Here is a 26,113-nt window from a genome sequence, read left to right as displayed (position 1 = left end):
TGCTTCCTTCTAGTGCTTCCACTGATCTCTTTTCCCAGAAAAGCCCTATGGAAGAAGGTAACAGGGTGAGACAAGGTAACCACTCAAAGATGTGCAACATGAGGCACCTGAAATACTAGAATGAAATAGAACTTTTAGAAAAGAAACAAACAGTGCTTTGAGTCACTATACTTTATTAATACTTCAGAACCATCAGATCCTACAGTGGCAAGTTCTTATCCTCACCTGTTTCCAATCACTGTTTTGAAACAACTTCTTGCAATATGCAAATAGATACATGAGGCACCGTGTGAATACGAAAGTGACAGTACAAAAAATTCCCAACAATTGAACCTCATGCAATACATACATATATAAAAAATATGGTAATGTAGCATAATACACACAAGCACTATTAGAACAATCCATGTAAATGAATGTACAATATGCATAGCATTTAATGATCAATGACAACAGGTTTTCAACTTGTGCATAAAACCAGTCAGCTTAAATAAGAGTTTTAAGAGACTAGATAACTGGTTAAGCCAGAGCTTATAAAACCTGCTGTACTGCAGCTTTTCTGCTCAGGGTCACAAGTGCAGATTAGCATATAAAATAAATAAGGACTATGATTCTACAAAACTTGGCTAACAGCTCCTATTTCAAAGTCACTGGCCCTCTTACTTCCATTCAAGGTTCATCAGCCAACACAGTGGCAAGAAATGTGCCTGAAGCAACAGCTCTGCTCTTGTACTGTTTTAATACTGATAAGAAGATAGATTTTTAAGTCAGTAGGAGTAGTTACAGAGGTCTCACCACTCCTCAAGCACTGGCGTTACAGTACGGGGCAGACTCTGAAGAACAGCACTGACTGAGAGGTCGCTGAGCCTCGGGCTGTGCTGCTGCTCCCACCCTGCCTGCTCAGCCAGCTGGGGTGGGACAGAGAGCTGGGGAGGGCAAGGAAGGCAGAAAGCTTTCCCCCCCACTCTCAACAGTGCAAATGTTTGAAAACACAAACAATCTGCAGGTATAAGAAAAGACAGAGACAAGAACGTTTCCGTAGTCCTGTAACCAGGGTGAGAGCTATTGTTACCCAGAATAAGCTTAAGTATTCCTATGAAGTAAAATACAAATATCAGGATTTTCTTCTTACATATCCAATACTGGTCCATGTCAAAGCAACAGTTATTGTAGTCTCTTATCTTCCTAGCTGACATGGTTCTTTTTACAATCTTGGTGTTGCAGGCCTCCAAAGATTGGACAAAATTCACTATGGACACAGATGAAGTGAAAATTACTAAGTGGCAACTAAACTGACTTAACAGCCAACAGATTTTATAGCCTAAAAAGCAGGATTTTGGGGAGGGAGAGGGTGACAATGTAAAAGGACATAAAAGATAGAGAAAAAGAAAACTGGGAATAAAATAGGGAGGACACAGAGCAGAACTGATTTTCAGAAGAGGAAATTAAAAGTAATTAAAGTAATTAAGTTAAAGGAACTTAAAGTTAAAAACATTATACTAGCCTTTTTTATGGTCAGTATAAAGTTTTGACCCCAAATAAAAAATACCATACTATTATTAAATACATTTAAGAAAAAAGAAAAAGTGGGAAAAACAGACAAAGAAAGCAGCATTAATCATGCAATATTCAGCTGAATGCCTTTTCACAAAGGTTTCACCCTGGTTTCCTAGCTATTATCTCTTTATCCTTGGGCATCGAAAAAGAAGCATCATTGCTTAGATAAAAGGATAAATAGGTCCTGGCAGGAATGATGGTCACACATTCCAGCTTCATTTGCCAAAGCAACAAACCTTTTACCTGCCTAATGTATGGCCTTGAAAGGGATAAATAACTTCAAGGAGTGATCCACTTGATCAAGAAGGACCAATGACATTCCTGTGCATGGAAATCCAAAACCATTCAATCAATGATAACTTCAGTATTTGATATATTAATATCTCCTGGAAATTAGTCATCAGGCTTAATAGTTGAGAGAAAATTCAATAATCAGGATCTAGCATGTCACAAAGCCCAGATATATTTAACTTTCTAAGGAACTGAATGTATCTTGTCTCTTCAACTAAAAGACACATAATAAGACATAAAACTCTGACTGAGAGGAGTTTGTTATCAAAATAAAACAGATATTACAACACAGCCAAATTCATTTGCTTGAAACAGTGGTTTTCAGCCGACAGTGCACTGCCAACTCTTCTAGGCTGCCTTTTTTTTTTATTCCATTGTTTGCATTCCAAGAAGCTTGAAAACATTTCTTTTCCTATTAATTTTGTTCTCTCCTACTTAACGAAAGCTGCATCTTGCTAAATTTTCTATGTGACCAACACAGCTGTCCCTTGTTTATTTTTGTGTGCATGAGCAGCAGCCTGTACAGCTTGGAACATACATTAAACCAGGGACACTGAAGAGCTTGTGAGCATTCAGGCCGGATGGGTCACACCAAAATAAAGGTTTATGTGATTCTCTGGAAGATGCTGGTTTCCTGTTCCATGCAGGGATAAGGTTATCTGTCACAACATCCTACCAGCTCATTTTAAGGCATTACTTTAACAAGTGTCTATGACAGATACATGTTTAGAAGAGCAGTCACTCCTTCAAGTCTCCATTAGTTTACTTCTCAGCTGACATGACTTATATAAATGAAAATAACTTCAAATTTAAAAAATCCAACCAAAACACATGCAGAAAGTGTCTGGCTTAGCTCTTGAGAGCTGTCAATGCTAAAAAACAAATACTCTGCAGGGCTGGCTGGTTGATTCAGTAACGCAGAGAGGACCAGCTTCTTGGTTTTGATGCTGTTTGAAAGGTTTTGATCAGCTTGGCAGAAACCCCCCTGGTTTCCAGTACTACTCAAATGCTACCAGAGCTGCTATAAATTTGTGTTTAGGGACAGTATGTAACTTCATGTAGATTGGGCAGTTTCACATTCATTTGAAAGCTCACTTCTCTCCTTCCCCAATCCCTCTTGGGTGGCATTTTGTTCATCAGAAGGATTTGCTCCTCAAAAAGGGGAAAATGAACCATTTTTTCCTTGTAGGAATCTGTCTGAAGGCACAGGCCCAATTGCAAAAGGGACAGTAATAGAATGATGCAGGGAAATTTAATTCAGGCTTAACCAGAGCTAAATTGTAGATGAATCATCTGCAATCTGCTCTGTTGTGGCTAACATCCCCCCACCTTCTCCCTAAAGCATTCGCTTGATACTCCAGTACTATAAGACTAGAAGCAGACAGTGGCTGGTGCTGCACATCCAGTGCTTGCATCCACAGGAACACAAATAGTTTAACCAACAGAGTCAAATTTGCAAGAGTAGAGCTGGAATATTAACTTAGACTTTACTGTCTATGCCCTTTATAGATTGAGGGTATTTGCTGGTTACATTTTTTTGCAAGGCCATTTACAAATACCATTTACAAAAGTTCTTAGGCACTTGTTTTGGAAACACCTTTTTCAGGTTAGTTTTTAGGTGTTGGTTTCTTGGTGTTTTTTGGGTTTTTTTTGCCTGGGAGGGAAGCTTCAACCCCAAATCACTGATTTAAGCTATCAAGTGAACACAGGTTTTCCAGCGCAGACAGCCAACTTATCTCCAGAATTCAGAAAACAAGAGAAGCACTTTTCCCAACAGCCAACAAAAAAGTGGAAATGTTAGTGGCTCCTCATGACAGAAGGTTAATGGCACTGGGAATGCTTTTTAAAAGAGCAGTATTACATCTGAGTTTGAATTGAGATAAGTGTCTATTAAATGCTATTAAAGTCATCACTGTGATTAACACTACTCAGCTGCCAGCACTGCTGTAACCACTCGGTGGCCAATTACTCATCCTGCAGGACTCACCATCCCCTCCACTCATTAACACACTCCAGGTTTACTCACAGCAGCATTTGCACAGTGACCAGGAACTGCAGAGGCTGGGTGCTCTCTCTGAGCACTGCTTTACATGGGAGGATGCTTGGAAAAATCCATTTAGGAGCATTAGCTTTCATGGTAGTGTTGAGGGGTCACAGTAAGACACCTTGGACACTTCAGTGCTATTCCTTCTTTGGCTGTTTGAAGACAAGAGTTACCACAGCTGAGCTCTGCCTTTTTAATGGGTGTGTTTCTAATTCTTTCAAGGACTGGTATTTCGCTCTAAAGAACTGACATTTGTAGCTCTATTTTCCAGCCCACTTCCTTTTTAAAATAGGCATTAATAATACTTAAACGCATTCCTGTCTCTCTCTTTCACTCCTCCATCAGTCAGAGGGTGGATTTTACTTAATCTCCCTCTGTTCTAAGAATTTTCCTGCGTTTCTATCATCTGTATTCTCAGAAAAAAAAAATCCAAAACGAACCCCCCCCAACAAATGTTATTTGTAAAACTTTTATCTTGTCTCTGTCAGACCCAGAATATTCACTGTCTTAGGTGAGTAGCTTGGAAGGAGAGGATGGGGAAAGGAAGGGAAGGTAGAAGCATGAATTACCCATAAGCAAAAGAGATGTTGAATACCCACGAAGCAGAACTGAAGTCAGCTTCCAGCCAAGCAACAAAAGAATTTAACTGTGCTCTGTTTTAAAATTTCAAGCTCCTCCAAAGAGCAATTTTTCTTCTGAGTGCTAAAATGCACTCAGACATTCATTTGGAGTCTAGTAAGACATGAAAATTATTGAACATTTGGCTTGAATCCTTCACCTAATTTCTACAGCTTCCCCCAGACTGTATTTGGGGTTTTCCTGCAGATGACACATTAGGAATTACTTATTCTAGCTATGGGATACAAACTGCCTTTTTTGACCCATTACAATTTCTGTTGACCTGACCAGACTTTTTAAAGCTAGTAAAAAGTATCTGAAAATGAGAGAAATACTTTTAATCCATGCTGTACTCTCTATGACTTCTCAAACACTGTTCCTATTCATTTACATCTCAAAGAAATGAAGGACTGTGTCAGTCAGAATGAATGCAAATGTAAGGGAACAGCTTCTAAGAATGCAGAATTTCTTCCCTAGAGCATTGCTTGAGAATTAGATTTTATGATTGCCACAGACAGCTTTCTAAAGGCCCACTTCACTCCCATAAAACAGAAATTATCAAATTTGAAACAAAAAAGGATATTCTCATAGCTGCAAGCATCCATCAGAAGACTTAAGACTATCTTTCTTCTATAATGCAAATCTGCCCAGAAAAGGTTGAAAAAAATAGCCATTACAAAGAGTTTGGCTTGTTCAGTCCCTTTCACCTTTGAGAAATTTGGCAACTTTCAGAAACTAAACAATATAATGAACTTACCAATATTTCACACCTTCCTTCATAAATACAATAACTTTGCCCTCTCCTGATAACCCCTCAGGTAGCAATCAGTTCTGCATGATTCTTACTAAATTAACAATAGAACTATTTCCAAGACACCAAGAGGCACTAGTGGTCATCAGGATTTAGCATGGAGTTGAATATCTGGCTAGAAATCAAAGACAGAGGGGCTGATAAATCCAAGGAGATTACTGAACAAGCCTAAGGGCTTCTTTAACTGAAGAAGGTTCACTACAAACACTGATGCCCACCCAGCCAGGCTGCCATAATGGAAACCCTTCCTCACACATTTTAAGACACCAAAATGTAGGGTGGCAAACTGCTTACAACCTCCTCAGCAGAAAAGCCCCCGTGTCAGAACAAGGCAGTTGCTGTCCTAGCTGCTGTGTAGTGAGAGGGGAGGTCACTGAGGAGTTCCTACATTAAAACTGTGGGATCATCCACAGTAATGGCAGCAAAAGCCTTGGGGTCACTGCACCATCCCACATCAGCAAAGGATCCAGAGACTGTGGATATAGACAGTGCTGCTCTGTTCTTCCCTTGAGCCATTCCAGCTCTTCTACCTCAACCTCCTCCCCAAGCAACATTAACACTCACCATAGTTTAATCAATAGGACTGACATATTGCAATGACATGTGCTTCTAAATGTGGCATACAACCTTGCTGCCAGATGCAAAGCACTTCTTGTTTAGACACTGAAATTAATAACAAATTTACCATTAAGCCTTCAGATCTTGTTGAGTCCTGCTAGCCAGGCAAGACAAAACAAAACCACGGGCTCTAGCACATCATGAATAGAGCAGTTGTGCAAACACCCTCACATTCATTACACTTCTTTCATCCTCCGAGCTTCACAGTTCCTTAGAAAGTTATTCTGACCCAAAAGGTTCATGAAGTGTGGCCAAATTAAGCTTCCATTAGGAAAAAAAAATGTTACTAAACTGTTTCTAGTTTGTGTTAATAAATTTTTTTGTGACGGCCAGAAGTTACTTTTAAAGTGAAATAATTACTCAGATTGTTACTTTATGATTAAACCTCTAGAGCTTTCTGCACAGAGCAGGGAGTAAGTCACAGTGAAGAGTTTCCTACAAACCATTAGATTTGGCAACAATGAAAGATGTTTTCTTGAAACCTAGTTACCAGTTATAATTCACAAACTGAAACATTTAAGTGCATCAATGAAAACAAAAAGTCACATTTTAAAAATTAGGAACTGGCTCACCAGACTCCGATAGGCAGCCAGAAATCCTTGGGTGAAATATTTAAGGCACTTGAGGGTAGTCAGTTTTCTTACACCAGGTAATAAAGACAGAGCCACTTTAAAATTCCAGTTTAAATAAAACCCACAACAAAACAAAGTAACACTGCAAAACATTCCTCAAATGTAAAGTTCAGAAAATTAACAAATAAACACTTACAAGAAAAATAAATTTCTCCTTTGTTATAGTACACAAAATAGTGGCAGGAAGAAGACATTTACCTGCTTGAGCACACAAGCTGTAAAGATCTCTCTGAAATACCACAAGAGGGGTCTTTTCAGGTTGCCAAATAGCCAATAAGCATGTTTGTTAGGGAGAAATAATTCAGTGCAGTTAAATATCAGATTCCAGTTTATGAACCAGAGCATCCCAGAAAGCAGTTGATTTTCTACCATTTTCCCTGGGATATTTCTAGCTAGTTTTCCTGCTTTTCTGGAGCATCCAGTTTTATTTTCTCCTCTCCATACACACGAATGTTAAATGTTTCTGGTTGAATAAAGAGGCCACATCATTCTCGTACTATCTTTGGTACAAACCAAAAGCATCTTACACATTACACTGGTGTCTCCCAGTCCCTGCACCCCGAGCCTGTCCCTACAGAACACACACAGGAAGAACATTTTCTGTGGTAGGGACAGCTTCTTCCCTCCATCTTCCAAAGTAACATCACAGTTAAGTACAACATATAGTGCTCTTTTAAAGCACTAATTCAAATTTTCACTCAGAATTCATGAAATGCATATTCTCATCCATTAGCTTATACCTATTATGGTTTCTTACCCTTCCAGGACAGAGGGATATGACCAACAGCCCTGGGGCACACTTCAGTGTCTGCTCCCAGAGATGAAATAGCTGTACAAATCTCCACATCTGCTCAGTGTTTTCTGAGGGGAGGATGGAAAAAAGGGAGAAGGAAAAGACAAATGGGAACTCAGTAAAAGGGGTCTTGCCTTTCTGTTCCACATTTGTCCATTTGTCTTTTTTCCTGATACGTTTTGCCCACTGTATTAGAGGCTTCTTCAATGGAAAGCAGTTCCTCACATGAACTTACTTGAACCTTCTGGACACTAAACAGATTCTGTCACTGTGCGGCTGCTGCCTCACAGCTGAGGAAGTTAAAGGGTGAGCTCTGAGCATCATCATCAGCCCTAGGGCTCTTAGAGTCTCTGAGACAGTCTGCCAGGATGTCCTGAGGATCCCTCAAGAAGACCACCAGAACAGTGATGTTGTCACTGGATCCATTTTCCCTGGCAGCAGCCACCAGTCTCTCTGCTGCTTTGAGCCCCACTCCTTTGGTCTGCATCAAATGATCCAGGACCAAGTCTACAACCTCATGGGGCTTGATGGCATCAAAGAATCCATCACAGGCAAGGAGCAGGTAATCTTCTGAGCCAGTCAGCTCAAAGGAATCTCCATCTGCATCACCAGAGACATAGGGCTTCTGGCAGATGTCACCTGAGACAAACATACAAAGCAAAGGCTTGATTACTTCAGATGTAAACAGGTGCTTCTTTACCCACCAATTGCTTTTGCCATCCTCAAGGATGGCCAGATCATGTTCCAGAGGTACCTGAAGCAGGATGAGAGTAGTCAAAAGCCATGGAATAAGTACAGAAGACTTCTGTTTCTTTAAGGTTGCTTGGAACCTACCTAAATCCAGTGGGTTTCTAAGGAGTCACTTTAATTTAAAAATTAAAAGCAACCCCTTAGAAAGTAAAAATTAAAGAAACTCCTTAGAAACCCCCCCTAATTTTGCAGGGAAAATAAAGAATTTATTCCTAAGTTTTTTCTCGCAGAAATATATTTGTGCAAGGAGATAGTCAGGCCTTCATTTTGCAGATGTGCCTCCTGTACAGCCTTCAAAATGCCATGAAAATAGAATTTTTCTCAGCTATCCATCACAATGCCCTAAGAATCTGCTCATTGTGTTTAGTTTATCAGTTTTATGTGGACATACTTACCAAATATGGGTTACTACTGATCCAAATAGCATTATACAAATTCTACACTAATCTGCTCCCACTAATACATTACATTTATCTGCTGTATTGCTCAGGGTTTTTTCTCTTTCTGCCCTAACTGGCAATTAGCAAAGTAAGCTTGTTTAATAAGATTGTGAGAATACTACAATTAAAATGCCCTAAATTGCTGGATTTTGAAGAATGCAGTGATTTGACTTAAGCAGAAAGATCCGCAGTCAGGAGAAAGATTCATTTATATTAAAATGGACCAAACCCCCTCACAACTCAGACATTTGAGCACGTAAAAGAGGCTAGACAAACATTTATTGCTTCCTCCACTTTTACAAATTAAATGCTGCATATTTGTTAAACTACTGTAAAACATTACAGTACTTTAGGCACTTATAGGAAGCGAGATCCTAGTAGTAGAAAAAATATAGGACTACCATGGCTAGTATGTAAAATAAAACAACACTTTATGCTCATGGTAAAACCAATAAGCTGATGTAGCTGCAAGCCATGTAAGTCCTTGCCTTATGGGAAAGACAGAAAGTAGTTTACTATTTGTTTGATGCTGAACAAGACATCATTTACAGTAAACAGTCTCAGGTAGTGTGTTTCAATCAAATTTAATCCGAAGTTTACTGATTCTGATGGTTTATCTCACCAATTGCTCTGGAAACAGCCAAGGTACCATTAACCCGCCAGCAGTCCATGTAGGTTACACAGCCACCCAGAGTCTCAATCCTTGCTCTCTCATCCTGAAAAACAGTGGAATACATTTTGTTTGCTGCTCCAGCTTCTGTATTTCTACAATGAATATAGCAAACACACATATCAGAATCTGACACAGAAACGGGCACATAGGATTAATGGAAACATGCAACTACTTTCCATCCCTGCTATGGCTTGTCCACAAAAAAGAAGAATTCTAAAGCTTTTGTATTGTCATATGCTTTCTCATATGGATGAGTAAATTCTCCTGCCACTTCTTCCCATTCCATACAGCAGCTGGGTGAATATATAAATGTTCAGAATGAAATATGTGATAACTAAGCTAAGTAACAATTGTCTTTGCATTGATACTCCTTTAACTACTCAGTTGTTACAAGTATTCATGCAGTGAAGGCAAAAGGTCATGCAATGCCAGCTAAACTTGCAAAGTCCCCATCCAATTTCATGGAATAAAATATCTGGCTATAAAAATAGATAGGAAATGCAATACACTTTAAGCCAGTTAGGCCAATAGATTAGCATTAGCTTTTCAATGACAGTACTGCATATAATGGAAGATTTGCATCATACTAATATTTTGAATTGCTATTAATCTCAAATTACTAAGATATTTTGTAATAGGCAGATTTAAATTCACACATAAAAAAAGCCTATGAAAGTCTTTAATTACTGCAAATTTTGAATAGTCTGAGCAGGAACTGAAGTCAGGATTATCAGTACTATTCATTAGTACTTCCAAGCAGGTAAGGTGTAGGGATCACCTTGTCAAGACACAGGAGTGGATGCAAAACAAGAAACTGTTAATTCCATGCATCCTAACATACAGTATATGTAATTATGTAAAGCACCAAACACTTAAAAAGGCTTGACTCCAAAAGGTTTCCAGAGAGAGTCTGATTTCACACACTTAAGAGGAAAAAACAAGTCAGACTTACTTCTCTTTCTGGTTTGTGAGGTTCCATTAATGTCACGGCTTTCCCTTGCTGCACCAGCATCACCTGAGAGTCCCCCAGCCACGCTATGTGGAGTTTGTTCCCGACAATCAATGCAGACACACCTGTTGTGCCACTCCGCAGCTTCTTCAGAAGGAAAACAGGTGTGTGAGGTGAATATTCAACAAGCCTTACTAGGATATATAGCAATACTGAAAACTTAGGTTTAATCACACTAAATGCAGCAGATTACACCTGCTAATCCTAATTCAGGTACTTGAAAAATGGTACAAGATAGTAGAGAGATGTGAAATAAACTATATAAACTTATTTTCTAATATGCAGATGATAAATACTGTCTCTTATGTTCTTCCTTCTCTTGCTATTAATTCCAAAACTGATCTAGAAGACTAAGAGCTCTGTTGTTTAAAACAGACATGCAGAAAAGCAAAAGGATCTGAATTTCAGTAGAATGGACATTTCACAAACAAGCACATCTCTCCAAACCCTTTCACATTCTCCACCCTAGCAATTACAGATGCCTTGCTCCACACAGATCTCCTTATGCTTGGGTATTTAAATGAGAATGTCAACAAAGGAAAAACACCTAGATTCCCTGAAAAGATTAGTGAGAATCAGACCTTATGAAATGCTGGTCCCCTCTTTTGTACTTCATTGGCAGAAATAAAGATATTGACAATGAGTACTACCACAGTAGCGCTATAATAAGAGTTCTCAAACAGTCTAACGTAGTTTTGAAGAAAGAATGTTCATTGTACCAACTTAATTCAAAGTTGAATCAATAAGTTTAATGAACTGAGGAGTCTGATTTAAATCATAGAACACATTTTTCACTTACAATCACTAGTGACACTAATAGTGGGACAAGAAAGAGGAAGATAACCATATTATCAGGAAGAAAGAAATCTCTTTTCCAGGTAGAGGTAAGACAGTAGAACATCTAGAGGCCTGGTTTAGACAAGGAGGCACCAGTATTCTCTCAAATAATGGATATATCAGAATCATTTAAATCACTTTAGCATTTCTTTTCAATTACTCATCTTGAACTCCCAAGCACTGGTTTTCCTCAAAATAAGAAATAATTTGATCAAACAAAATCTTTACATGTAGCATAATTTCATAAAGAAGCCAGTGATTCAAATAAACTGTACTGTCATAATTTTCTGGATAATACCACGTTGTCCAACAGTTTTCAGTGTTATTTAAATACAATGGAATTAATCTCTACCCACTCACCTCTCTTTTGGCTTTGAAAAGAAACATTTCATCTGTCTTCTGGAAAGAGCATTTCAAGGCCTCAGCTGGATTCTTAACAATCTCTTCATGTAACCCAACGTTTACATGTAAGTGAGTTGCTGAGTAATCAGCAGCATCCACTCCACCATGGCCATCGAACACCGCAAAGTAAGCGCGATCAACATCATCCTTTTGCAGGGAGGGAGAGAGAGGAAGACATTCATGTTCAAAACCAAAATAGCTCAGACTGGTGCCAACAAGCAAAGATTCTTTATTCTGGGCTTTTTTTTCCATACCAATGACAATTTAAGTCCATTTACACATGTACAAAATGGATACTTTGCAAGCCAATTACTTTTCTTTGTTTGCTGTTGGTCACTTACTGTCCTTAAAAATAACCTGGCATTGAAGCAGCAGATTGCTGGTTATACAGTCCTCCAGCAGTTTCATGAACTGCACTTGTACAACTGCTGTTCTCCATATCACAGAATGGTTTGGGTGGGAAGGACCTTACAGACATCTAATTCCATCCCTTCTGCCACGGGAAGAGACACCTTCCACTAGACCAGGTTGCTCCAAGGCCCTCTCTTATAGCCCATTTAAGCACCGGAAGTTGCTATAAGGCGTCCCCAGAGCCTTCTCTTCTCCAGTCTGAACAACCTCAGCTCTCAGCCTGTCTTCACAGCAGAGGTGCTCCAGCCCTCTCATTATCTTTGTGGCCTCCTCTGGACTCTCTCCAGCAGGTCCTTCTCATTTTTATGTAGTGAGCCCCAGGGCTGGACACAGCTCTGCAGCAAGGGTCTTGCCAGAGTAGGGTAGAGGGGCAGATTCCCCTTCCTCAGCCCTCTGCCTTTCCTGCTTTTGATGCAGCCTAGGACATATTTGGCTTTCTGGGCTGCAGGCATCCATCACTGGGTCACATTGAGCTTCTCATCAACAACCACCCCCAAGTCCCGCTCCTCAGGGCTGCTCTCAATCCATATATAAGTTGTGTCAGTCACAAGAACATTGTAACTCCAGCAACATAACACTGGGTGAACTTCCCATCTTCCCCTAGCATAACTTACGACACGAATCCCAAAGTCACAAGATCCTCCCTGCATCACTTCTTTATCAGGGCAGTAGCTGGCCCCCAGCAACCTGAGTCACTAAGTCCTCTCTCCAGCGCAGACACGACAAACAATTTATGGCAACAAATTCACAGATCATCCATCACCAGGGCCCTGCGCTTACAGCAACGCTGCAAAGCTGCCCAGCCAGCCCCCCTGCTGTGTCCAGACTTACTGAGAGACCAAAGAGCTGATTGAACTCGGGGAGCAGGACGTGGCGATCCTCCATCTTGCGCCGCGCGTTGCGGATGGCGTGGATGGACACCAGCAGGAAGCGTGCCAGCGGCCTCAGTGGTGGCAACTGCTTCTGCCACTCGGAGCACACGTCCCGTAGCTTGTTAAAAAAGCAGCGCTGTAGCGACTCCCCATCCAGCACTGACAGCACAGAGACAAAACAGTGAGTGCTCTGTCCCACTTTCCTACACTACTCCATCTTTGGGCCTGTCTTTCCTTCAAGTTTCTTTCCCTACAGCTACATACACACATCCAGCACCCTGCCTTTACAGGCTCTGCAAGAATTAAAATGAGGTCCTGAGAATAAAGCAGAGAGAAAGTTGCAATGGAAAAAAATGTAACATTAAGGATAATAGCAGCTTCTTTACTTGCTAGTTCTTTTTCAAAATAGAGGTTTATCAAGCAGGTATTATCAAGCAACATTACAAAAATCATAACAAAGACACAAAAAAAATCAGTCTACTATATTAGACATTAATGTCATTATTATGTAAGTAAAATCAGTAAGATATAGGGGTAGGAGTTTGTACATACTGAAAAATAAAAGGGAATCATCAAGTGGGCAGAAAAAACTTCAAGATGAGATTGCTGGTGTCTTGAACACCAGGGCTGAAAAAGCACTGGCCTAGCTTTGGGTCAGGTTATGTCCTACTGAACCACTTCCACTGAAACAACAAGGAAGTCTGAAAATGTTTGCTGAGGTCAATAGTTCAACTCATAGTTGAGCTGAACAGATTAGAATTTTAAGCTGTTATCTTTATCTTTTTAAATACTCATGGCTGTAGGAGCTGCAGGGACAGAACACTTCCGCTACTTTCCAGCTTTGTCATTACAGAGCAGAACTGTAAACACCCATTGGGCATAGTGTAAAAAGCTCCAGCCAGACGCTCAAATCCTTTTCTGGACAGATCCCAAAGATCAATTAATCCAAACTTGTTCATCAGACTGAATGGCTTGGTGCTTGGCCTCTAGCTTTGCAATACAGTATCCCTCCAAACAGGTAACAATTTAAAGTTTTGTTATTTGAACAGGAAACCTGCCTCAATGCTAAATCAACTAACTTCAAAACGCCTTGAAAAGAACATTTATAGAGCAAAAATAATTTGCTGGTCACTGCTGTATACTCTAAAGACCTGCAGTGCATGAACTATCTTTCCTATATCTATTTTATCCTGACTCCTGCTAAACACTGCTAGCATTAAAGCTTCCTCAGAATTCCTTTTTATAACTCCTGGTTCTCAGGCTTTTTTTTTTTCTTCTTCAGCAACAGTGGCTGGCCAGCTTCAGATGCATCTCTGGGCCTGGAGAATTGAAAGTTTAAATTTAAACACACATCTTTGATTAGCAGCCACTACATACTACCAAAATTACCTTTGATTTGCTTGATATGTAGGTGTTAATGGACAAGCTATAAAAACCTTTAGATATTAAATCATCCCATACACAAAATAACTAAATAGGACAGCATCTCTGACAGCCTTGCCTACAGCTGTTAGTTTACACATTTGTAAATGTCTAGACTAATACTGACCAGAAGACACAGAAGACACATACAGCTGTTTGAATATTAAGCTTGTGACATCTGACAAAGCATTTAGTATCTTAACAGCAGAAATGGTACCCACATGTGCACACATTCCCCCCCCACCCGTTACTTTTATATAATCACTTCTCTTTCATTCCAAGAAAGCTTTTTTTGGCAGATTTATTACCGCAGTGCAGGAAGAGTCCATGCTGTGCTGTAGCATGAGGAACAGCTTTCCTTCTAGTTGTACAGTTAAAGTGATGTAACAGCAATTACAAGATAGAAGAAAACAAGTACAGTCCAAGGGGGCAGAAAAATGAACACCTTGAAAGCAGCTGTTCCTTGCTGAGACTGGGCAACCCAAGTACCTGAACAATGAGCCAATTTCCACCCTGTTTGATAGGGGAATGAATGGTCAGTAGAGATAGGATCTAAATGGCAATGGTGACAAGAACGAATAAACGAAACAGAGAGGAATATGTAAAATGGAACTTAAAGAAGGTTTCAACCATCAGAACAGGGAGGGCTCTGGGGCATTTGTCAACAGGAATAGTGAATGTGAACTAGTTCAACACGAAACTCATCCAAAGATTTTCCAACTTTGCCTCCCCTATCTTAAAAGTAGACTCCAGTCCTATCTTTATGGCCTTCAGAGCAAAACAGCAGCCTGAATATTCTACAAATGTCCCCAGTATATAGTAACCAGAGACATCAGATGCTTGTGACCAAGAAAACGTCCACATCCTATCAAGTTCTTCATTACTCCTTGTTTCTAAACATTACTACTTTATTATTCAGATAGAGTTCATTTTGGTTTGTGGGCCCAAGATTTACCTAAGACACAGAACTACAGATTGCAATCGTAGGCTCACAAATGTATAGCAGTTCATGTCCTGTGTTACTGCTACAGTTCACCTCAAAGACAATTACATGGGAGTCAACGAGGAGTCCGCAGCACAGTGACTGCAGGGTGCTCTGATAACAGTTTCCAACTGCTTTGTGCAAAGCTACATAATTCTCCTAGGTGAGTTACAATATGCTGCTTCTGACTTTCCTGTAGAGGCTGCAGTGACCTGGTCACACTGAACTCATATTTGCCAGCTCCCCTTCAAGACAGAATCCTGCCCCCAGCCAGGTTAGCTGCAGCGAGTGAAGGCCACAAGCATTAGGGCTTAAGGGATGACATAATCAAGGTGCAGCATGACTTAATTAACTGAGTTCCCCCTCCTGCTGTTTCAGACTTGGACATGAATGCTGAAAGAGGCTTCTGGGAAGTGTCATATCCTGGCCACTGCACTGCTCTGTTCGGGGCACACTGAACTGCCTTTCAACCCATCCCAGGGAAATGGAAGGGTGAGTATTTCCTCTTACAGAACAGACTGGTTTGCCTAAGATACCTCTTCTCCATTTTTATCTTCTACTCTGCCCGCATCCTGCTTCATTTAAATTCTTGGCACTGGGACTAAAGGTTTGGTGAAGTCTAATGTTAAACACTTCAGCACATAAATGCAGTAGGACCATCTGTTACACAAGGCACAAACCCAGTGCTCAGTCACCAAGGTCTGTTCTCTCTCCAGTTCACTCAGGAAAATATGCAGGCATCAGGTAGAAGACATGCAAAGCTCTTCTTCCCTTGGTATTTCACTTTTATAGGGGAGAATGGGAAGAAAAGAAGTCATTGATAAAGACACAGACCATTGAGCAACTTGCCAAGAGAAAGATCTGGAGTTTCAGGATGTTTAAGATGTGGAGGAGCCAGAATCTCATAGCCAAGACAAAATCAAGATGGTTTATATGGATGAATTGAAGGTGTTGATCTGGCTGTACAACAACCGTGGTGATGTCAATGTCAAAACATGGGAATAATTAGCCAAGGTCACTCTGTCAAAGGGAAATGGACACACTCTTCCTGTACAGGGTCAGTCAGGGCTCCAGACACTGTGTTTGCATGTTGCCCACAAAACCAGCACAGCTTCCTTCCGTCCCACAGATACACAGCAAAAGCAAATGAAGCTCCATTCACTGCTGCTTGCCAGGCAGCCCAACCAAACAAATCTGGGAAACATTTCAAAACACTGAACTCTTTTGAAAGACAGCCTCTGGGAAAACCACAGAGGGAAGAAAAAGTATACTTACAGGTGAACCTTTCCTCATCTCCTCCTCCCTCTGTTTCCACATTTTGCAGCTTAAAGTCAGTCAAGTCTGTTTGGAGAACTTCATGAACTGCAGCATGGATCAATGATGCTGCAAGAAGTGGTGAAACATCTCTGCTGGTAAGAAAAGGAAGGGAAAGCAAAATAGACTCCATTAGTTTAAACTGAGCTACAACCTAGCAGTGTATGGCTGGTGACCTCAGACTTAGAAACCATTACACACAATAATACAAACTTCATTATTAAACTAGTAGAGCAAACCATATGTTCAATATTTATTCACACAAATCTTTAGTAAGAGTCTCAGTTAGACAACTGCTTTCTCAAGAATGTAAAGAGGAAGAAGCGTATGAATCATATTTTCAAACTGTTGCCTCACACTCCAGTCGCAGATGGTACCTCTTTCTCTTGAGCTCTCAGGCGGGAACTGCTACCTTCAATTCCAGCCTCTGAACACACACACACACACACGCACGCACACATTTTGTTTCTACTCACTACACAGCATTTCTTGCTTGCAGTCAACAATCTCACCAAAGACAGTATCGAGATCTCAGCATTGTGGTAGATGCAAATCTTTAAAAAACTTACTTGGAACGCTCCTTCCCTTCACAAGAAAAGTCATGCTGAATGCTAACCTACAGCCCTTATCATTCAGTTTATTCTGACCGGAAGTTTTCTAAAGAAACCACCCTGGTAAAAGGTGCAAAGATGTGAGTGAGACTAGGGACTAGGATGAGAAGAGGCTCCAAGACTTGTTATTTAGACAAAGGTTTTAGGTAGGCATCTAGAACACAATAATGCTACACAGTCTGCTCACTCAATGCTTTATAAGAAGCACACACTTGCTACAATGTTTTTGAATCTGTAAACAAATAAGTGCCATCCAACTCCAAAAGGAGGCGACTATAAAATAACTCCTATATTCACTACAGTCTCACGGCAAGCACTAACAACAACAGAATACATACAAAACATGTTCCAGCCATTTTCTACAAGCACAAGGAAGAATAAGCATCAACATCCATAAAAAGCCATTTTATCCATTGTTCATGGAATGTTTGATTCTCACAAGGTGTTGAATTACCCAACCAAAGCAAATACCACATTAAGGTGCAAGTCAAGGACAAGACTTTGTTTTCCCAGAAAACATTTAGAAAGTCCTGCATGAAACTGGTTTGCTGGGGAGTATGAAACGGTGGAAGCATTTGGTCTGTGATGCTGCTCAGCGATGAGTGGTTTGTGTGTACAGAAGGGCAGGGAGGGGAAGGCCACGGGTTTTAGATCCCAGTGACAACAAGCTGAAATGCATTTTGCCATTGTGCTCCTGAAAGAGGGGCCTTGTCACATCCTCACAGCCATGTATGAGTACCTCCCGTGGCAGCAAACAGAAAGCATTGTGTCAGTCAGCAGACTCCAACACAGGCCTGCTTTATGCCACGCATTCTGTGGCGGTGACGGCCCAATTTAATGAGTTATTTCGGTACTTCAAATAGATGGCAACGTGTTTGCAGCCCTTTCAGTGCTAGCTGCAGTCATGTCACATCAAGGGAAAACAGAATGTGGCTTTTTATTTCTTTTTTAAGGCTGATATGTTTAGGGGAGTCAGTTCCTTTCCTAGCTCATTTAAAGTAACAATGCCTGCTTATAATGGCTCTGACACTGACAGACAACCTTTTAAAAGGTCAGGCAAGAAATACATCCAAAACTGATATGGCACCCCTGCCCTCCAAAATCCTTCTTCCTGTTGTTGTTCATGTAGGAGAAAAAGAAAGGACTATGGAAATATAAGCCCCACAAACAATGTCAGATGTGCTGTTGACACTGCTGAAAGTCAGAAGCTTTAGTCAAAGCATGTTTCAGCTCCAAGAATAGAGACAAGAAACATTAAGAAAACAGCAATGTATTTAGCTGCACAGTGAAAGCCACAGCTTCAGACATCTTCAGAATTTCTCTGCTATACTGGAGGAAAAAAATAATATCTGGCCAGGGTTCACAGTTCAGCATCAGAAGAGGGCTTAATACTTTGATTTTAAATTTTGTACATTTCTGCTTTCCAGAATCCAGAATTGCTAAACTGGGTCCACAAAAAGCACCTTAAACAAAAGGAAATCTATTAAGTGCTATAATGCACAAGTCATGTATAAACCTCTGCTTACAGGATGCCTATAACAAAGAAAATTTACAAATTATGTCACATCCTTCAACTTTTTCCAGTTGCCACCCAGTTCCTAAAAAGGAAATTTTGTGATTCCTCAGTACTGATAATGCTTCATTCAGCTTTGCTTCCTATGTATTTCCTCCCACTCCATAGTTCTGCAAATCTAAAGAAAGTGGTTGTTTATTGGGATTTTGTTATGCAGACAGCAACAACATCAAATAATTGATTCTGACACACTGAAAAAAGATAGAAGTCTAAAAATTACCAAACCTATTTAGTTCAAACTCAGTTCTGAACAGAACATATTTGTGATTACTTTATTAAATCTTCATGACAGCATTACCACATTGGCAAGACTGGTTTTCACTTGAACTCAAGTAAATGGAGCTCCAAGGAATGGCATCTTTCATTCAGGTTCAACGTTTACCAGTTCTAAATCAGAGACTTTAGGAGTTAACAAAATATGTCATTAAAACAGAGCAAGAACTGCTGCTTTAGTTGAGAACTACAAGGTCTCACTTGGCTGGAGAGTATCTGGAAACAGCCACAGTACCTATGGCAACCAGTGCAAAAGTCACCCACTGCAATTACCATTGCAGACTTCAAACCTTTCCTGTAAGCAAAGAAGAATGTCACTTATTGTTAAAACCTTCCTTTCAAAGAAGCCCAAGACACCCTGGTGATGAGCTGACCCAAGCATAATTTAATCTCCGTGAATCAGAAGGAACACTGTAGCTGTTTCCTAAGTGGAAAACCAACTGTATTGGGAAGAAGAGGAAAGCTGGTGGGGCGTGTTACATGCACAGGATGCTCCTTTGGGGGAATTCTAGAAGAAACACGCTAGCCCTATTTCTCTGACATGCAACCCTAAACACTCAGCCTCAGCACACACAGGCTAGTAGTAAACAGACCTTGAATTTCTTTGCTGCAGGCTATTTCTTTGCTAACATAAAGGGTGTGTTCTGACCACAATAAAAAACATTTTAACAGAATTAAAGCATGTTGTAACAGTGCAGATGAGGCATCGGAGCTTCACCAGCAGCTGAAGTCAGATCAACAGTGGCTGGAACATGGAGTTCATCTCCTCCACCTACTCACAGCAAAATACAAGACTTGTTTAAAAAACCTGAGTACACGTAAGAGGTAAGAGTAAGTTAAAGAGTAAAGCAATATTTATGCTAATAAAGATGACACTTAAATCTATATGCAACCCTCCTCCTTGAAAGATTCTGGACTACTGGACACACGCAGTACTGGTAAATGGAGCTATGCAAAGCTCCTGTTGATACACATACCTCCCAGCCAAAATAAAGTTACACACAGAAGTAGAATGCTATTATGATGTTTTGCATACTTTAGAATTGGCATAAATTACAGAACAGAACTTACTTCTCTTGTTCACCTTGTTTCTCTTCTGCAATACAATTTAGTTATCTATTTTTTTTCCATTTCAAAAGACCAGCTCTCACACCACCACAGCCACAGTGTGATCACGTATGTCAGGTCAATCATAAGACTGTTACTGACCCTTTTAGTACCAGTCTTCAGAAAGAAAAATGCCAAAATATATACATGGTTTTTTTGGGAACAGAAACACAATAAGAGAACTTCTCACTCATTTTTTTATTTGGGTCATTAAACCCCCAGTACACTTGCAGCAAGTGATGCAAACAAGTCATCAGTTCAAAGATGTTCCTACCTCTTCTTCCCCTCCAGTTTAAGAGGTACATCCAGAAGTCTCTAGCAAAGAGTTTTTTGGGTAACAGGGAAGCATCCAGAGCATCAAAGGTCAGGCCACCATACCTTGGCCAGAGCCTCAGCTACAACTACACTTTTTGTGAAGGCTTGAAAACAGCTGATAAACCTCCTGCAGTGCCCCGTGCCCAGTTTACAGTGGCTTTGAGGACTCAGAGTTGTGCAGCAGATGGCAGACCCCAAAAAGATGCTCCTCAGCACTGGGAGCAGAGAAACGAGCTCTGTGTCACCTTGGAGGGTGGTACACAGGCTCTCTAGGATATGCCAAACACTCCATGTTTACACAAAGCCTTCTGCATTTTTATGCACCTATTTTGCAAGCAAAAGAATTCATATTCCCCCCACTCCAAATACACACATACTCCCACAGTACTGTCAGGAAATCTGTTTGTATAAAATAAAGCACAAGAGATTACCAGCTGTCTTGGCCAAGTATTGATCACTTACCTTTCAGATTAATAAAAAAAAATTACATAATTTTGTTTCTAGACATTATTACCAAAGTCATGGCAACAAGGCAGCAATGCTACTGCAGGCCAGAGCATCAGTGTGTAATCTTCTCTTCCTTTCAGACTGTGCATACACACACATGTCGGGGAGAAAGAAGTGCTATATCTGAAAGCACGAGCTCTAGCATAAGTCAGCTGCAGCTGCCTTACATCTGAGGGAAGAGGTGCCCCTATTTGCTCCGTGGGCTCTGGAACAGAAGATCACACACAGCTCAGTTCTGGCACTGCATGCTCGGGGTGGGTTTCTAGCATGTTGCAGCTCTATCAGCAGCGGGTTTAGTGCAGATCTGCAAATGCTAGCAGCTCTCCAGCAAGTGAAAGATCCTCTCACGCTGCCAAAATAATAGCAGGTCACAAGTTTCCTCATAAACAAAAGCTGCTTGTATTCAGTATTTTCTCCCCAATCTGCTGCTTTTATTTCCCTTTTGCTTTTTATTCTTATAATCAACTACAGAATGTTTCCACTCAAGAAGCTTTAAGCATTAGCATTTATTAGAGCAGTACCTAGAGATCCCAGGGTGATGGTAGCCAGAAAAGCACAAATATGTATCCATTAAGGAGAGAACATCTGACATTCTACAATGCACAGGAAGTTGTTGCTTGTGCTGATGACATCAGGTCATTAAAGGAGATGAACAAGAGGGAATCAAAACAAATACATAAACAATGCCACACACAGAATTTCCATCTCTTATGGTTACATGAAGCAGTTTTTCTCCAGCTTTTCTTATGAAACTACCAGAAGCAGCAGCTTTAGAATCCAGAATCCATCTGTTCAGGCCCTTCAGTCATTACTGAACAGTTTTTATACAAAATGTGCAGTGAAGAGTCACCTGCTACTTCCATTTTATTCTCAGCAGGAGGAAAAACCCCAAGCAGAACAGGAGAGGCTTAATGCCACAAAAGCCACTTTTCAATTAAACCCTAAACATGTTGTTTCAAAATTGAGTATTTATCCTGAAACAACAACAGAAAGGGTGTTTCACACAGGTTATGAGAGCAAAATATGGAAACATGATCCCAAGCAAGGAGAAGTACCAGTGCATTACATCAAATTGTTCAAATCAGGAATAAGGAAGTAAGTTTTAGGGAATTTATTAAAAGCGGAGGTCACAATAGAAAGTTTTCATAGAGGAAGAGACTAAAGAGAGTTTTAAGAAGAGATCAGGAAATCAGAAGCAAGATAAGATTTTCTTTTCCCCCTCCTCATACTTAAATCACATTAGACATCAAAATATCAGAATTGCTGAATTAACTACTCTAAAAGAAGGGAATACTGGAACTAAAGGTACCAGGGCCACGCCTTGGTGTGAGCACTACAGTGTAAAGCATAGACACAAAACAGGATGCCGAGGCAACAGCAGATCGCTCAGGAGGGGGCAGAACAGGAAGCCCAAGTCTCTCAACTGTTATTGTAGTAAATCTCTTCCAACAGGAAGGCTGCAGCAATTTCACATTGTTCTTTGGATATGTCACAGGATGGCCATACAAGTTTCAGCTCCTAGCAGGGGGAAGACAAAATTTCTATACCTGGGGGTCTGACTTCATCTCATGATCTGTTGCAGTGAAAGTCAGGAATATTTCAGGTTAATTTCCAAAGCTTGGGAAGTAACTAATGGTCACTTCATTCACATTCACCTATTTTCATAGACTATCAGGACACAGCTATTACCAAAAAATGTACGTTAATTAAACTTTTGCAAAGCAAGGTTACTTAAGTCTGCTCTGATTCTTCAAGATGTTATGCACATGTTTAGCTGCAGTTAGCAGCAGGCAGCTCCATTGATTTAAATTAACTATTCAAAGTAGAAATCTCTGCAAAGCTTTACTAGATTGGTGATGTAGGGACAAGGCCTGCCAGAGAGCAAGATGGTTTGCTGTTTCAGCTGGTGTTTCACTATGGTAGCTGCATTTGCAGAAATTTGTTATTGGATTAGGTCATTCAGGGATTAGCCTGACATCCCCAGCTGCTTCCATGTAAAAAGATGTGTGCAGCCTTGGAGAAGCAACAGCATTCAGAAACTCTTTGTTGAAGCCAACCAAAGTTGCTTCTTGGCCCATTCTCTTCTCAGCAGAAACCCTGATCAGTAGTGGAGGAACAACGTTCCTCATTGCAAAGGCACAAAGGTTTGTCCCTCCAAGCAACTGGAAGAACATAGAACAAGTTAGACATCACCATAGGCTGTCTCATGAGCCAAGGACAGTGCTGGGCCTTTTTTGGCTATGGACCTTGATTGGCTTGGGCCCTTCTGGGCATGACCCAAACACCCATACATGTGTGAATGAAGTACCTGACAACACAGAAATGAAAAGCAGAACAGCAGAACTGAGCGTCAAATTTGCTTCCCAATAACACTTTCACCATGTAAGATACATTCTGTGATGCTGGAGTGTTAGAGAAGTCTCACACTCAGGAAACAGAGATCGGTGTTTTTCACCGAGCTGCCCTCCGTGTGTCTGGGATACTGCCATGACAGCCTGCAGGTTGCTGGATCCCAACTACAGTGACCTCCTGCACAGTCACTGATCTGGCCCCCCTTCTGCATCTTCAACTTTTATACAAACATTTAAGTGTCTGCTAAGGTCAGTCCTCACCCTTATTTTTCCATTTCTTAAAATCTTTAACATCCTTCTTTCTCTTATTGCCCTACTACTCCCTCATCTATTTTATTGAGGATTCACATCAACAGAAAAGTTTATTTAGCCTTCAAAGCTGTACTTTGAATTGATCCACAGTAGCAACATGGGAAAAAAAAACGTAATGTTGGCTAATTCTCACACAACCAGAGACTTCAGTTTTAGTTCCTAATTACAGGGATTATAAGAAGAAGGACTGCAATTTCAAAACACAAGATTCCTGTCTTGGCCTTGAGCTGTATCAGTCTTCTCCTCCACAAGCAAGAACTTAGCCTACTCAACAGGAAAATGCAGTCTTTTTGCAACTGCAAAATGAGGTTTCTCTTTGTCTTAGGAGTCCAAAGCTGAGCTGTAATTCTGTAGGGATCCCTACATTTGACACTCCAGGTACGCTACATTACACCCAAAGGCGTGGCTTCACCCAAACACAGAGCTGCCTGCAGCCAGCCATGAGAATTCACAAAAACACTTGCCTTACCTACTTCTGTTTTTCATAAACATTTTGTAAAAAGAAGAATTAATAAGTAGATTGCTGCACTTCAATTCTGCTTTACTTTCTTTAACTCTCTTTCCCTTCCTTTTTTTTTTTTAATTGCCACTTCAGGACTTGGGCAACTCCACAAGAGAGGCTGTGGAGCCAGAACTGGCTGCAGGGCAGGTATGTGAAAAATGAAGGATGAAGGTTCTGACCCTTTTGACAGTGACAGATGTGACAGGTGAGGTGAAAGCATTGCAAAACTATCATTCCTCTTCTGCTTCCACTTGTTTCTGTGCCCAATAGGCAAGAAGAGAATGTCAGCAGATATGCAGCTCAGAAATACTCATTTTTAAAGCACTGCAGTTTGAGTAACACATCCATAACTCTACCAGCCTCATACCTTCCTCTCTAAGCCAACTGTAGAGAGCACCAGCCTGGCCCACGTGGCACAGTGGGTGCCATGTGATAAGTATTTGTTCAAGATTGGCATTACCTTGTTGTTTAAAGCATTCGCCCAGAACCACTCTTGCTCCACAGAGTACAAAGATTCAACGCACGTGATGAATTTGCAATCTCACTGTGGAACAAAACACAGCTGTGTTTTGTTCAAGAGCAATTTGGTCAAAGCACAACTGAAAAATGCAATGATTATCAGGACCTTTTTAAACTACAGACTAAGAAATTTTATTTCTTTGGTATGCATTTCTGATCTTCAGATTTAGGCATACCATTGAAGTGAGTGATATTATGTCCATAATAATCCCTGTAATATGCAGGAATAACTTGATTTTTAAGGCAAATTTCTAGGACAATTTAAATATCTAAAAATCACCTATATGCTTTCAACAACAACAAAAATCTATTTGGTGTTCATAAAATCAGTGGGTGATAGTTTAAAAGGCCATTAATTCAAACCATGTTTACTATCTATCAAATTCCTCTAGTAACCAGGTAACATTCAGCACATACCAGACCAGAACCAGTCTCCTCCATGCCCCAGTGCCACAGCACAGTCTGATCACCACTCGTGCTCTTTCAGACCATCTACAGCCACTGTTCTTGACTCCTAAAGCAGGTTAGTGAAGCAGATTTTGGTAGGGACTTTGTAACAGCCAAAGTGCATTAAAAGAGAGTGGAGCATCAGGAGACAAGAAATTGGTGAGAGATACTCTGTTCTTGACAAAGCATTAACTTGCCAAAAGAAGTAAGTCATATCCAAATTCTTAGCAGCATTAAAGAGGAAGTCTAAACTGTTCAGGATGAAGGTTATGAGGATGTAGTCAGGGGATGACAGAAGCATCTGATGAACAGCTGCATGTTCCAGCAGCGGTGTGACTGCGCTCCTGAACTTTTAAGAAAACATCAGCTTGAGAAACCCACACAAGCACGTCCCACTCGGGAGGGCTGGGGAGCTGAACAGCCCCGGCAGCCCTGCGAGGCACCTCACGGACTGCCTCCCTCCCGGGCTTCCAGCTGACCCACACAGCTGCCCTGAGGGACCTGAACTCACGGCAGCCTCCTCAGCACCGGAATCACCCCATGGCGCCAATTGCGGGCTTGTGGCTGAATCCGCACCGAGACTGGGAGAGGAATATTTTTGAAAAGCACACACAAACAATACTATGAAGGCACGGGGCCTATGGGCCATGGCCTGAATACACGCATGCTATTAACAGTCACCAAAAGTAATTCAGCAGGGGGAATAATAAAAAAATAAGTCTCCAAAGCTAAAATTCCCTGGAGACGCTGAGGCTCTCTCCCGCCCCCGGCGGGCCCCGCGTCAGGAGGAAGCGCCTCCCGTGCCTGCACCTGCCGCGGCCGCGGTGCCGGGGCGGCCCCGCTCCCTCAGAGCGGCCGCCAGCGGCGCCCCCGCCGGAGCCCCCGCCCGCCGCGCCGTCCCCTCACCTGCTGCCCAGGAGGCTCCTCGCTCGCTCGGCCAGCGCGCCCGGCACCTCGGCCCTGCTCAGGGCGCCGCTCCCCGCGGAGCTCCACGGCAGCGGCTCCCCCGGGCCCAGCGGCGCCGGGAAGTCCCTGAGGAAGGCGCTGAGGGGAGCAGCGGACGGCTCCGCTTCCAGCGCCATGGCGGCGCTGCCCGGCCGGGAGGGGCGGGCGGGGCGGG

At 41.4% G+C, this 26,113-nt stretch overlaps 1 protein-coding gene across 2 annotated transcripts; it reads right to left on the bottom strand.

Moving 5' to 3' along the window:
- Positions 1–153: 153 nt before the first annotated feature.
- On the bottom strand, positions 154–26,113 carry PPM1F (protein phosphatase, Mg2+/Mn2+ dependent 1F). Of its 2 annotated transcripts, none has more exons than XM_038151988.1 (7): positions 25,900–26,113; positions 16,438–16,571; positions 12,718–12,917; positions 11,434–11,622; positions 10,180–10,323; positions 9,177–9,270; positions 154–8,003 (listed from the first exon to the last, which is right to left on the bottom strand). In XM_038151988.1, exons 1-7 carry the CDS (start codon positions 26,073–26,075, stop codon positions 7,630–7,632), a joined length of 1,311 nt encoding a protein of 436 aa, XP_038007916.1. In that variant the 5' UTR covers positions 26,076–26,113; the 3' UTR covers positions 154–7,629. The 2 variants fall into 2 exon arrangements, with proteins under 2 accessions (XP_038007916.1, XP_038007917.1); XM_038151989.1 differs by having other exon boundaries at positions 16,438–16,568.

This window comes from Motacilla alba, chromosome 15, assembly GCF_015832195.1.
Source record: "Motacilla alba alba isolate MOTALB_02 chromosome 15, Motacilla_alba_V1.0_pri, whole genome shotgun sequence".
Taxonomy (NCBI): Eukaryota; Metazoa; Chordata; class Aves; order Passeriformes; family Motacillidae; genus Motacilla; species Motacilla alba.
This window is presented reverse-complemented; position numbering and strand designations above follow the sequence as displayed.

What these genes read in the sequence shown, in the direction of transcription:
- PPM1F (XM_038151988.1), bottom strand. Translation starts at nt 26,075, where the DNA reads ATGGCGCTGGAAGCGGAGCCGTCCGCTGCTCCCCTCAGCGCCTTCCTC. An exon ending in AGATGAGGAAAGGTTCACCT is followed by an intron (nt 12,918 to 16,437) that starts GTAAGTATACTT and finishes CTGTGCTGTCAG; the next exon opens with TGCTGGATGGGGAGTCGCTA. An exon ending in CTCACAAACCAGAAAGAGAA is followed by an intron (nt 9,271 to 10,179) that starts GTAAGTCTGACT and finishes ACTGTTTTTCAG; the next exon opens with GATGAGAGAGCAAGGATTGA.